The sequence below is a fragment of the Oreochromis aureus genome, linkage group 7 (genome assembly GCF_013358895.1).
Source record: "Oreochromis aureus strain Israel breed Guangdong linkage group 7, ZZ_aureus, whole genome shotgun sequence".
Taxonomy (NCBI): domain Eukaryota; kingdom Metazoa; phylum Chordata; class Actinopteri; order Cichliformes; family Cichlidae; genus Oreochromis; species Oreochromis aureus.
In genome coordinates this window covers 47,718,777-47,731,669 of record NC_052948.1, presented here as the reverse complement: position 1 = coordinate 47,731,669, position 12,893 = coordinate 47,718,777, and the positions used below count along the sequence as shown (strand labels likewise).

At 38.1% G+C, this 12,893-nt stretch overlaps 2 protein-coding genes across 3 annotated transcripts in view; one reads left to right on the top strand and one right to left on the bottom strand.

Moving 5' to 3' along the window:
* The first annotated feature begins 472 nt into the window (after nucleotides 1–472).
* rx3 (retinal homeobox gene 3) lies at nucleotides 473–6,593 on the top strand. The gene is made up of 4 exons (XM_039614486.1): nucleotides 473–511; nucleotides 3,247–3,941; nucleotides 4,376–4,611; nucleotides 5,458–6,593. Exons 2-4 carry the CDS (start codon nucleotides 3,680–3,682, stop codon nucleotides 5,905–5,907), a joined length of 948 nt encoding a protein of 315 aa, XP_039470420.1. The 5' UTR covers nucleotides 473–511; nucleotides 3,247–3,679; the 3' UTR covers nucleotides 5,908–6,593.
* A 927-nt stretch (nucleotides 6,594–7,520) lies between these two features.
* The window catches only part of LOC116331704 (gastrin-releasing peptide), a 23,874-nt gene continuing 18,501 nt past the window's right edge, over nucleotides 7,521–12,893 (bottom strand). Inside the window, exons 1-3 of one of the 2 annotated variants that reach the window (XM_031754470.2) lie at nucleotides 8,335–8,578; nucleotides 7,726–7,937; nucleotides 7,521–7,635 (exon numbers count right to left, since the gene is read on the bottom strand). In XM_031754470.2, the coding sequence (XP_031610330.1) occupies nucleotides 7,582–7,635; nucleotides 7,726–7,937; nucleotides 8,335–8,488 (420 nt within the window). In that variant the 5' untranslated portion in view covers nucleotides 8,489–8,578 and the 3' untranslated portion in view covers nucleotides 7,521–7,581. Of the gene's footprint in view, nucleotides 7,636–7,725; nucleotides 7,938–8,334; nucleotides 8,579–12,893 lie in introns of those variants that run through there. The other variant, XM_039615915.1, reaches the window with a different exon arrangement.

The window sequence follows — 12,893 nt, the reverse complement described above, 5'->3', positions numbered from 1 at the left end:
GCTAACATACTTAGCTTAAAGCAAGCGTTGCACTGTTAAAGTATACTTTTTCTTAAATTGAGAAATATACTGTTGCTAAAAAATAACCAGTTATAACGGACAATTATATGGTTACCCATGAGTATTGATATACATAGCTAAAAGTAAGAGCACTGAAATAATAATGGATAAATGCAAACAATAACACTAGTTAGCTAAGCATAATGGCTTAATGGTTGAAATTGTTAGCTCCTTAAGGTGCTACACAGAGAAACTGACCCACCTATGAGTGCAGCCAGTGCAGGTTTAACAAAATATTAAGCAAATATTAAGGAGCAGAAGTTCTGTTCGTTGCTTAAAACTGTTTGGAGGAGTCTTTCTACGGTGGCCCTGAGAGGCCACAAAACACAACGGAAATATGAAAAACAACAACGGAAATAGGAAAAACGAAAACAGAAATAGGAAAAAATGGATTTCCAAAAGGGAGGGGAGACAATAACCCAACGGACCAGTTGCAGGAACCCAAAACATGGTAGGTGTGTTTTATCATGATTCATATAATACTGATGACGGATTTTTAGGCTAATATTTAGGCTAACACACTTACCTCTCATCTTTTCTTTCCTCACAAAACTGATAGATCCTCCACTTCTTTTAAGTGTCCAATTCCAATTCTTAGCATATTTTGGTTCCTGCAACCGGTCCGTTGGGTTATTGTCTCCCCAGAAACACTTCCCTTGTGGTTTTGGAAATCCGTTTTTTCCTATTTCTGTTTCCGTTTTTCCAATTTCTGTTTTCTTTTTTCCTATTTCCATTGTCGTTTTTCATATTTCCGTGGTGTTTCGTGTGCTTTTGCTGCATTTTTCTTAGAGCTGGTGTTTTCTTCAGTTGCAGTCCGTTTGGCCTCTCAGGGCCACCGTATCTTTCTCCTGGGTGTACACTCGCAGCTTAATTAGAGTTACCTGTCAGTTGAGTTATGCTCACTGATGCACTGTGGCGACAGAAAAACCTTTATTAATAAGTCAAGGCTTTTAATTATTCCCCAGAAGGTCACAGCATTGGTCAGGATGAGCATAATGTAAATCACAATCTTTACTTTTCTACACATCAGATGGAGGAGTTTCCACTAAGTCACCACAGTAAATCTATTGTTAAACCACTTGTTACACTGGACCTGCAGTGGAGCTCTTGGGACAGTTTTAATTTAATAAAGTGCATTTAGTGTAAAGTTAAAATCAGGAAATCATCACTAAAATTCAAACTCAAATTCATCAAAAACACAGTCAACATAATGATAATGTTTATTATTAATTCATTATTCAGGATATTATTACCTTGTAGAACTTATCGGTAACTAAAATGGTTTTCCCCTATCCCAATGTTGTATTTTTCTATCTAGAATAATGATCTTTTCAACTAAACTATTTAAATACTGTACTTTGTACCTATCCATTCAACTGTATCCCCAAGCCATGCTTAAACTTGGGAATTAATTTTCAACAAAGTAAAATCTAAATCATACACAATCCGGTTTTTCAGTGTTGTTTTATTTCTTTAAAGTACATAAATGGATTAATAAATGAAATGCCAAAGTACAATCCTACATGGGGTATCACATCATTTACACACATCAACAATGTGTGCAAAGTTTTTCATAAGGTTCTGTCCTTATGATGTAACAGTTATGTTTATTTTTAGCTTTTTTTAGGCCTTTTTGCTTTTATTTTTAATAGGAGAGTAAAGTAAGCAAGAAGGTAGGGGAGGAGAGTGAAGAGGAAAACAAGCAGGGGACACAAACCCAGGGTACTGTAGTGAGGATAATAGCCTTTGGTATATAAGTTGTTTCCTTAACCAGCTGAATTATAGTAGCATCAAAGTTAAGAAAAAAATGTTGCTTTCTTATTGAGAGCTGATGAGAGCGAGGAGGCTGATATCACTAACAAACAGTTCGGGCAAAGTTGGGTCAACAATATGAGACGAAAGGAAAGCCGCTAACATTACTCAGTCTACAAGTACCTCTGTTTTTACTGACCCCTTTGTCAGTTATATAACCAAATATAAAACCACAAAATGACCAGGTTTTGGATTTGCTTTAATTAGATGTAAGTAAATGTTTTGTACAGAAGCTGGGCTGTTTTCTCCTGTTTACAGTTTTCATGCTAAATATTTGGCTTCTGGATATTTACAATACAGATGTGAGAGGGGTATCAATCTTCCTCTCACTCCCCCTCCCTCAACAAGTTCAAATTTCAATCTCTAATTTAGAATAATCTGAAAAACTCAGGGTTTTGTTTTGGTTTGATTTTTGATGACATTTAGTAGATTTAGGCCTCTTTGATGAGCAACAGACCACACAGACGTTTGAGGCTGTCATCACTGTTGTTATAGGTTGATTTTTTTTTTCATAATGAAACAAAAAAATCTTAAATTTTTTTTCATAACCATCTCAATAAACAGAAGACGACTTTTAGTGATATGTGGGCTGCACATGTCTCCAACAACCCCTTTTCCAAGCAGCTATCATTGTTAACTCACAAATAAACTTGTGAGCCCTGCACTTCTGTCTCTTGGCTTAAAGGTTTGGTCTTTTGGACAAAAACATAATCGAAGATCATCATCTGCAAGTTGCAATTTGTCTTATGATTGCATCGTGTGTGCAACAAAACACTGAGAGCATCTTCTGTAAAAGTTGTGTCTTGTCTTTTTCTTTCCGTTTGCATCTCTCTCTGTTTTTGTGCCCCCTCGTCTCTGTGGCAAACAAAGGATAAGGTCACCTTCTTTAATTAGGAAAAGCTAAATAGTTTTAGGGGTTTTAACTCTTTTGAGTAAAATAATGTAATCCCCTTAAGCAGGATTACCACACTGCTGTCAATCTTTGTTTGCCGTTAAGTGGCTATAGCACAAATATGTTATTGTTTGGGCTTTGTTAACCTCTTTGACTCGACACTTACAGGAACCCGTTTTTAAAAGGAACCTTGTTGACAAATCATTAAGCGGTTTAATTGATTTTTAATGAGTGTATTGAATAATTTAAGTTGCTTTCAGTCGTGTGTCAGTAGGTGGATGACCTTTTCTTTTGGTCAATAAAGCAAATAATCTTTGAACTGAAGGGAACGTCTCTTCATTTTTGGCAACAATATCTTGACGCTTTGATTAAATATTAAGCTGCCATCTTGCAATCCCTGTCCTCACCAGAAATCTTGTAATTATGATTTTGTTGTACCTAAATCTGTGGGCCTAATCTGCCCTCTCTTTTTTCCCCCACAGACTGACATGAACATGACATCTGGAGGAGTAGAAAGATGGTTTTAAGATTTATGTAAGTAGGTTTAGAGCCAGCACCGACTCATGCACTTGTGACGGGGAGGAGTTAGGGAGGGTGTGGAGGCTGGTGCCCGCAATGGTCGCACTGCCACCCCTAAATCCAGCAGGGCCAAATCCAACAGGACGTCCCCTCTCTGACGTGCAGCGGGGGTGCCGCATGAGCAGGGGGTCTTAGAGCAGGCGTTACTTTAAAAGCCGGCTCCGAAGATGCTCCACAACCACCGAGCAAGATACTGGCACTTGTGCGCAAGTTTTCCAACGTCGCCCGACATTAAGCTACAACTTTATCATAAGGGGTAATACATCTGAGAAGAAGTCAGAGTGTTTTGTTATTATTTTTTTTACTTTTGGATATTTTTTCCGGACTTATCAACCAATGTGGCTTCTTGGATCAACTACCCAAGTAATGATGATGGATGAGCGCATGTCTCCCGCCGCACGCTGCGTCCAGAGCCCGGGGAGCAACCCGTCCACTGTCCACAGCATAGAGGCTATACTGGGATTTAAAGAAGACGCCATATTCCACAAGTCAGCCTCCTATAACGTGACGGAAAGAGTCCAGGTCAAAGACGCTGAGCGCAACGGGAATGGAATAGTGAGCCAAACGAAGAAAACCCATTACTCGGAAAGTTGTGACAGTAAGTAAATTCGGTTTTCTTCACATTTAGTCCCGCGTCAGTCAATCTGAGTGCAAAAACAATATGCTGAAAATATGCAGGCATCCTGTGATTTAGTTTGGAAAGTTGTTTAAAGTCCAGATAAAGTAACACCTGAAGGAAATCAAAATGTATTTTATAAAATACATTTTGATTTCGATTTTGATATTGGTGCAAAGGTTCTTTTCTTTAAAAAAAATAGATACAAAAATACAAACGAAATAATAAATACATTAAAAATTTTAAACAAATCTAAAATAATTATAATAATAAAATATATATATATTTTTTTTTTTTAAAGCCACGTTGAACTGGAAATAGTGGAGTTGCCATTTTATTTTGAAAAGCGAATTTTAACTCGGCTAAAACTTCCAGTCCCGGCGTTTGACTTCTTCCACCGCCTCCTCTCCTCACAGGTGTGTGTTGTGGCAGCAGCACCGGCGAAGCCTCCGTGTGCCCGGACTCACCGGACAGAGACGGCAAACTGTCCGACGACGAAAGCCACAAGAAGAAGCACCGACGGAACCGGACCACCTTCACCACCTTCCAGCTCCACGAACTAGAGCGAGCTTTCGAGAAGTCCCACTACCCGGACGTGTACAGTAGAGAGGAGCTGGCCCTGAAAGTGAACCTGCCCGAGGTCCGGGTGCAGGTATGTCCCCGAAGCAAAACCACTTGTTTTATTTTATTGCAAGTACCTTTTATTATATTGAAGACCGTTAGGCCTGTAAGTCAAATCATAATGATGACGGTTCATATGCTTATAAGGCTAAAGAAAAAATAATAATAATTAGATCTTTTTAGATTAAATTTAATATATTTATTGTAGATTTCTGAATATTTATATTACCTTTTAGAAATGTAGAGAAACGACGGGTTCGTTTGATTTGCAAAAAATTATCTTTGGATGCCTATGATCAATAAAAGATCATAAATATGATTGGAATATTAAAACGATCATAAATGTTTAATAAAAGTGACAACAGTGGATTTTTTTTTTTATCTAAGAGGAAATGCTTATTTATTTGTTTGAATTGTAACCAAGCAAAATAGGAATCAAATTTATAAAATTAAAAAAAAATAAATTAATAAATAAATATTGATCTTGTCTTTATGTTTTTTAAACATTTGAAAGAAATTTGAAAAATGGAATTTGAATCAATTTCTAAATCAGTTTCGCTTTATTGTTTGTGCAGTGAAACAGCTCCATGCAAAGTGCTGGAATCAAAAAGTTTCCACTGACACTATATTTAATTCCTTTCTTCTGCATTCATGTTCAAATGCCTTCCTGCAGTATTATGTTTCACATTCTAAATTATAGAGGTTGCAGTTTACATTTATGACTGATTTTGGGCCTAAAAGTTTTATTTTTCTGCATTTCTACTGGCTACTGGATCGATTCATAGACCTCATTTCTTTTTCGGGTATAAATCAAACTTTTAGGGAAAAGTTTTATCAAGATAGACAGATGATTAAAAAAAAATCTTTATATTTTCAGGTTTGGTTCCAAAACCGGCGAGCGAAGTGGCGTCGACAGGAGAAGCTGGAGGTGAGCTCCATCAAGCTTCAGGACACCCCTTCCTCGTCTCTGCTGTCTTTCAGTCGTTCTCCCACCAGCTCTCTGGGCTCCGGGCTGCAGCTGGAGCCCTGGCTCTCCACCCCGATCACCACCTCCACTTCGCTGCAGTCGCTCCCGGGCTTCATCGGCAACTCGCAGGGCCTCCCAGGCACTTACACGCCTTCTCCTCCTCCTCCCATGCCCTCTTCCTTGCCGTCATCCTTCCTCAACTCCCCAGCCCTGGGACACAGCTCTCACCTGCCTCACATCAGCTCTATGTGCCTCCCGCCCCCGGCATACCACTGCTCAGCTGATCCGAGGAACTCCAGTATTGCTTCACTGAGGATGAAGGCTAAGGAGCACATTCAGTCTATTGGGAAGACATGGTGATGTCGGGTGGACTTTAAGACCCCCGAACACATCATGATGAATCTTTTCGGAGAAATCTGGCTTCATTTTCATGATGGGATTGTATTTTTTTTAAAGACTGACAACTCGAGCTGCCCTTTGGAATTCAAGACATCTACACGTACAACTTTGTGGGAAACTTGTGACACTAAATGTGAAATTCCTGTAAATATGAAGCCGTCTCTTGTCCTTTGTCTTCTCTGTAAATTGTTTTATTGTATCAGCCAGCCCAGTCCACATCTCATCCAGTGTTACTGCCAATAGAACAAGTACAGAGCCTACTGAAAACTCACCAATGCCTGTTTATGCTTCCTCTTGTAAATGGATAAAAGGAGCATTTTAAATCTTTACTTGTTTCCGAGTCTGAATCATAAAATAAATGTATCAAATGGGATTACTTTCCTTATGCAATAAATTGTTTGTGTACAAATACATTAACAAATTTATAATTTCTCCCGTTTTCATGCGTAATTTGAGATGTCTGACAGAATGAAATGATGGTAGATTAAGTTTCCATCAGGAAATGCATTCATTACCTGCAGAGGTGTCTTCAGTATCACACTTGTGTAAAGATAAAACAAATTCTGCACATGTTATATGGAAAATGTTAAAATTAGCCCTGTACAGTGGTGAAAGGTCAGTAGACCCGGGGAACTGCATTATTTAAATAAAACCATTCCTACTGTGAATCTAAGTATACAGATTCATGCTTCTGAATTATTAAAAAGCATATGGCGGGTTTGTTACACACAACAGGCTTAAACTCACCCATTTTCTCTATCCGTTTAGGAGAATGAGTCCCTCAACCCACTTATTTCCTCCTCATTAACTCCTGTAAACTTTATCCCATTTGCTCCTGGGATTAAACCCATAATGGGGGTGAAAGTGGCTTGTACTTCTATTGTTTGCCAATCATCCTTAACAAATGAGTGAAAAAGAAGCAGAGTGAAAACTTTCCTCTGGCTTTAAGAGAAAACTGTGCGTGTGTGTTTGCGTGTGTGTAAACCAAATTGTTGCAATTAGCACATCCTTCTGTCTGCAACTCCTGAGGGATGATAATTATCATTAATCCAACTACCCAAAACACACTCACACACACACACACACACACACACACACAAACACACACACACGGCTGGTGTCTCTGTGTTTGTGTGCTTGTGCGTTTTTTCCTTCTAATGAGAAAGAGTGATCATCCATTTTCATCCGCAGTCGTGATTATGTCAACATTTTACAATCCACGTGATTATTTGCTCGAAATGAAAGCACTCTCAGATTGACGCTGTGCGACATCTGGTGGTACAAACTGGTTACTGTACTGGTGAAGTAAATCTCAGAAGCACTAACAATTTCAGAAAAAAAGAAAAAACGGTAAAGGACACTTCTGACATGCAAAGCATGCTTTCACATCCACAGTGCAGTTATCACAATGCCCATTTTATTTCAGATTCTCAGCTTATGTAACACAACCTTGTCAGATCGTTCAGCAATCAAAACGCTGCATGATATGCATACAGGAAACCAAAACTAGTGATGAAACAAACTGTTACAGCAGAATAAAATATACAGTGTGGATATGTGATTATAGAATACGTTAAGTTGATAATGATGATTGTTTAAAAAAAAAAAAAAAAAAAACAGAAATTCATCTTGCATTCAGGTGGAGTCACTGTCTTGCAGTTTCAAAGCCAGAAGAAGCAGGTCTGACATCTATAAAGCAGTAATTACATTGGAAATGTACAGATGATTAGAGGTAACACTGGATCACTTGATAATTGAGGATTTGTTCCACACACATACCTCTGCCAGATATTTTTCTCTGTCCTCTTCTCTCCAGTGGCGCTGAAGCAGCCTGTCTGCAGTTTGAGGCATCATCTGATTTGGATTCAGTGGTTCCATCAGAGCCTGCATTAGAATCTGTGTGAGCCGGGCTGCTTTTAGGGCTGTCAGGTAGTCACTGTCAGGGTTTACCGCCTGCTCCTCCTCTATGCTCTTCTTTCCCATCAAGTGACCTGGGAAGTTGGACGTAAAAGGGAGCATTCTGAAGAATCTATTCTAGAGCATCTTCTGAAATTACACTGCAATCAAGTGTAGATGTGTGCAAAGCATTTTTTTTTCTCACTGCAAAGTGCTCATCCCCCCTGGTGTAACTTATAATATATATAACTTAGCTGCAGAGAATGACTAAAAACATACTTATTTATCACAGAAGAAAACAAATGAATGATTTGAAGTGACCCAGAGTTATTACAGTCGTAATAAATAGACTATTACTGTTATCACTATTTGTTTCAAAGAGTGAACAGTCCTGCGAACCTTGCGATATAATCGCCAAATACATAGAACAAAAAGTAATATTAACTTGTCTGCATAAATATTTTTTAGCAGACTGTGTGACGGTTTCCTTACCTACTGCCCAGTGATTGCCTCGTGGATACATTTTCCCAACAACTGCTGCAGGGCTCTCTGAGCAGTTCAAAATACACGGTACAGTAGCCAGAATAATCAAAACTGGCCACACGGGTCTGCACGTCCATGAATACCATAAGCACTCTCCGCCCATGTTATCGGAAAATATAAACGTAAATATAAACAAAAACAAAACACCCAACGTATGTTAGTCCTTAAGTTACAGTTAATCGGCTTGATCTAACTTTAGAAGACCTCCACCATAGTCGATTTTTATTCGCGTGAGCCGATAAGTGTGGAAACAGCTGTCCAGTTGCAAACCTGCTGAGGTTCCACTCCCAGCGCCTTTGATAGGAATGGCTAACGGTTCAAAGTTAAATGCCCCTCCTGACACAGCCGTACGTCAGTGGGTGTCTTAAGTAGCCCGACGCTGGTGCCAAAATGAGAAAGTGAGGATGACAAATTATCATCTATACTCTGTAATTATCGATCGCTATTGTTTGCCCAGAGATTGCTGGGTGATTGCAGAAGATGTCAGCGTCATTTCACGCGAATGGACGAGACCTCAGTAATTGCCTCTGTCTAAATAAGAATGTGAGGAAAAGCTGTGACTGAAGAACTCTTCGGGTCATTTACATGTACACTACACTATATAAAAAAAAATAATACTAATAAAATGAAATAGGGAGGTTTTCATGTAAAAGAAATGAGTCATTTCCACTGAGTGGCTCATTTTAGGGAAAATCCAAACATTTTATGTGTTTTATTTTAATGATACATCACGACTGATCTGTTGGAGTTAAGTTACTTGTACTTCATATGCAGATTTGGAAATGCATTGTATGCAGGCTGAAATCTTGATCCAAAGAAGCAGATAGTAGCAGAAAAAAAGCCTGAATATGAAAATTATTAGGCCTTTGCCCAAAACACTTTTCATGAAAGTGATGATAATAATGGAGAGTTCTTAGAAATCAGTGTAAAATCTAATTAAACTCCCTTTTTCTGCTTAAAACAACACTTCATGGCTGAAATAGTTTGCTCAGGTTCAATCCAACCGAGTGAAATTAGACATTCATAAGCAAGCAATATTTCACATGTAAAAGTCTGCCTATAAACTGTTAAGGGGAATTCAAGGTTCCCTGCTGGTGTCCTTTGTGCACGTCTGAAAAGCTGATTAGCTGAAATGTTGTCTTTAAGAGGACATGAAACAACAATGGAGTGTACCACGAAGACGAAGAAGTCCAAATAAACATAAACATCAGAGAATAAATGCACAAAAGTTGGCTCCAAAGCACAGTTTTCAATGTTTTAACACTTGGTTACGCTCCGCTAGAAAGAAGTCCTTGTATGTTATAAAGAAGCAACGGCACAAATATGAATAAGAGTATTCCATATTACTGTTTGAGTCACATGTTTTTGATGCTAGTGACAACAGGCGTGGGTAAATCACACACTCTGAAAAGTTTCTGCCACGTTAGTGGGACATTTTCCACTTAGCAAGAGTTGGAAGACTTCTGCAGGTACGTTTGCCCTCAAAGTCCTCATAACATAAAAGTGCTTTCTTTTCTGTGATTGGTAACTTTCACTGTGTTCACATGCATATGACCTCAAATACGCATGTGGACATGTCACATGTCACAGTACAGTCAAAATACATGGGCTGTGAAAAATCAGTGGTTGCCCAGTTGCCCACTGCACTGCATTTGTCATTATTAATTAATTAATTTATTAATCAATTAATTAATTTGGTCTTGCAAACCAAATGCAGGTACTTGCAGCAGGCAACTTTTGAACAAAGAGTGACTTAACATGTTGCCCAGTGGGTAGCAACCTGTCTTCAAAGGTTGTCCAGTGCCTGTGTTGCTTTAAAGTTAAATTGCAGTTGAATTCCTGCAGTTAATACTTTGCTATCTGTGGAGAAATTTCTACATTTCTGTTTTAAATCTACAAATTTCTCACTGGACTCTGAATGTCAGCAATTAATGTGAATTTCTGTGTAGGAGGGCAACAATTCTGCAACAGATGACAACAGATTTGCAATATTCCCTTGTTTATCACAGTTACTCGCCATATTATCACAGACACCATGTAACTGCCAACATGGCATTATTCAAGTCAGAAAATTATAGCAGGCTGACTTCATTTTACTGCCATCTTATCATCTTCTTTAAAGTGACCAAAGTAACTTGCAAGTGACTGCAAGTGGTTGCAATAATTTTGGTCATGCTGTGCTCTCCCTAGTGTTACTGTAGCCTCACTTAGACAATTGTGTTAAGGCTCCAGCATACTGCCTTTATTGGTACCCATAGCTTTGCAAATGCACATCTACACGTTGCAGTTGTCTGCTGGAATGTGCTATTGTTTTGTTGGAGAACACATTTCCATAAGCTCTGCACTGTTTAAATTCCCAGAATCCTTCTCTCTGTATAAGAATTACACAAAAAGACACCATAAATCTGTCTTTCCAATATGGCAGCGTTCTTCAGACCTCAAGTATACAGTTATTACAATAACCCCAGCAAGCAGGATATTATGGTTAATAATATTTCTGACCTCAGAGATCTAGGGTAATAAAGTACATCGCAGAACTGTTATACATATACATTCTATACAATGAGACTTGGTTTTTCAGAGTAAGAGAAACTGCCCCCTGCTGGTCATTAGAAAGAATGCAGGTATACATGCATTTCTCTTTTCAGAAAAGGAAACCTTTCTTCTTCTTTAATACACTACATGGATACTTATCAGTCAATGTCTTTATTTCTTTTGGCTAATAGGAAGTGAAGGTATTACTCTTACTTGTTTACTTCTTTAAATCTGTCTCCTGTAAATCCCTGTAAGTATTGACCCATAATAGGTTATGGCAGTGGCTCCTGCTCTGGGAGTTCTGCAGCACAAACTCCCAATGAAAAAAGTTACTTCAATAGTCTAAATAGTATATAGAGCAATTTCTAAGTTGTGGTGGCATGAAATACAAACATGCTGATGCAAAAACAAACAAACAAACAAAAAACAGTACAGTATTTATCAGCTTATGGCTGCTTGGTTGTAGGAATCGGTTATTTTGGTCAGTACTCAGATCACAGTTATTTGACACCATCACACACTTTTAAACTTTTAAAAATTGTAAATTTAAAACCTGTTAAAAAATATTATATTTTCAAGGGAATTTCCTTGAAATGTAAATACAATTCAAAAGTAAAGCAAAGGAATGTGCTGAAATGCAAATATAGGAATTATTTTTACAAGCAACTGGAGCAAAATACAGCAGCACAAAACACACACTACTCTAACACAAGATTAGTGACTGTGTGCTAAAACACAGGAGGACATCCTTCAACGTTTGCTTCTTCCTTTTACACAACACCAAATTGTTTTCACGTTTTTTGCATGTTAACAATTTCTAACTATCACTTTATTTTCAAATCACAGAAAGTTATGCATACACACACATTAAACAAAACCAACGGCTCTAACAAGATGCCATAAATAAGAGTGATGAATATTTTGACACCTGTTGTGTGCTTACTTACGTCTGCCATCTTGTTAATGGAGAGTCCAACTAATTTATTGGCACACTTTATTGCAGAGCACGGAAAGGTCAACAGTGTGAATTAGGCAGTCCTCAAACACAGTGAGGCACCCACGTACGTACCCGTGTGAAATTCTCGTACTTGACTGATCCCTTTCATGACTTTATTGACATACAGATTGCTGGAGGTACAGAAATGATGAGGGCAGATAAGGACTCCATGCAGGGAAATACAGTTTTGTGTTGAAAAGACTAAGGGTTCCATCTGGATACCCACCACGTCACAAGTCCACACACAACCCAGCAGAAAATTCGAGTGCATATGGCTCATAATATTATATCGTCGTTCAAGAATGACCTTAACAAAGCAGGATGAGTCACCTATGTTTAAAGGGCAGCGTTGCCATTGGTTTATTTTTATGGAAGACAACAAGCTCATAACAAAAAGAAAAATGTAAAAAAAAAAGACCAGGAAGATGCAAGAAATACAAGGTTCAGTTGGAGGTTATTCTATAAAATCATTCATAAAGGCATAGTTTCATTTATCACTTTTACCTTTTTTACTGTAATGGACTGCTCACTTGGAGCATTTTACCAACAAAAAAAGGAACAAGATGAAAAAAACATAATGAAATTACATTACCACCGAGTGAAAGTATGAACTTTGGATTACCCCACACTGAGAAATGAAGGAGGTTTTCATTAACTCATTCAGCGATTCAGTAACACCTACTCATGTCTGATTGCCAGGCTTTGATCACTTATACTAGAGGTCACTTTTTTTATTTTCAGCCTCATAATTAAACCAACTTAAATGACTTCTCTGAAAGAATAATTGTCTACATCAATCAGCATTTTGTATTTGGAAGGTAATAATTACAGGTTGTGACTGAATAAAGTGAACTTTGAAAGTTTTACTAGTAATTTTCAAGCATAAAAGGCAATTCTTCACCGTAGGTTGCTATACCCTACCATGTTTAACATAAAAAAAACATTACACGTTTAACTGTGAAACTCTATATTGCGC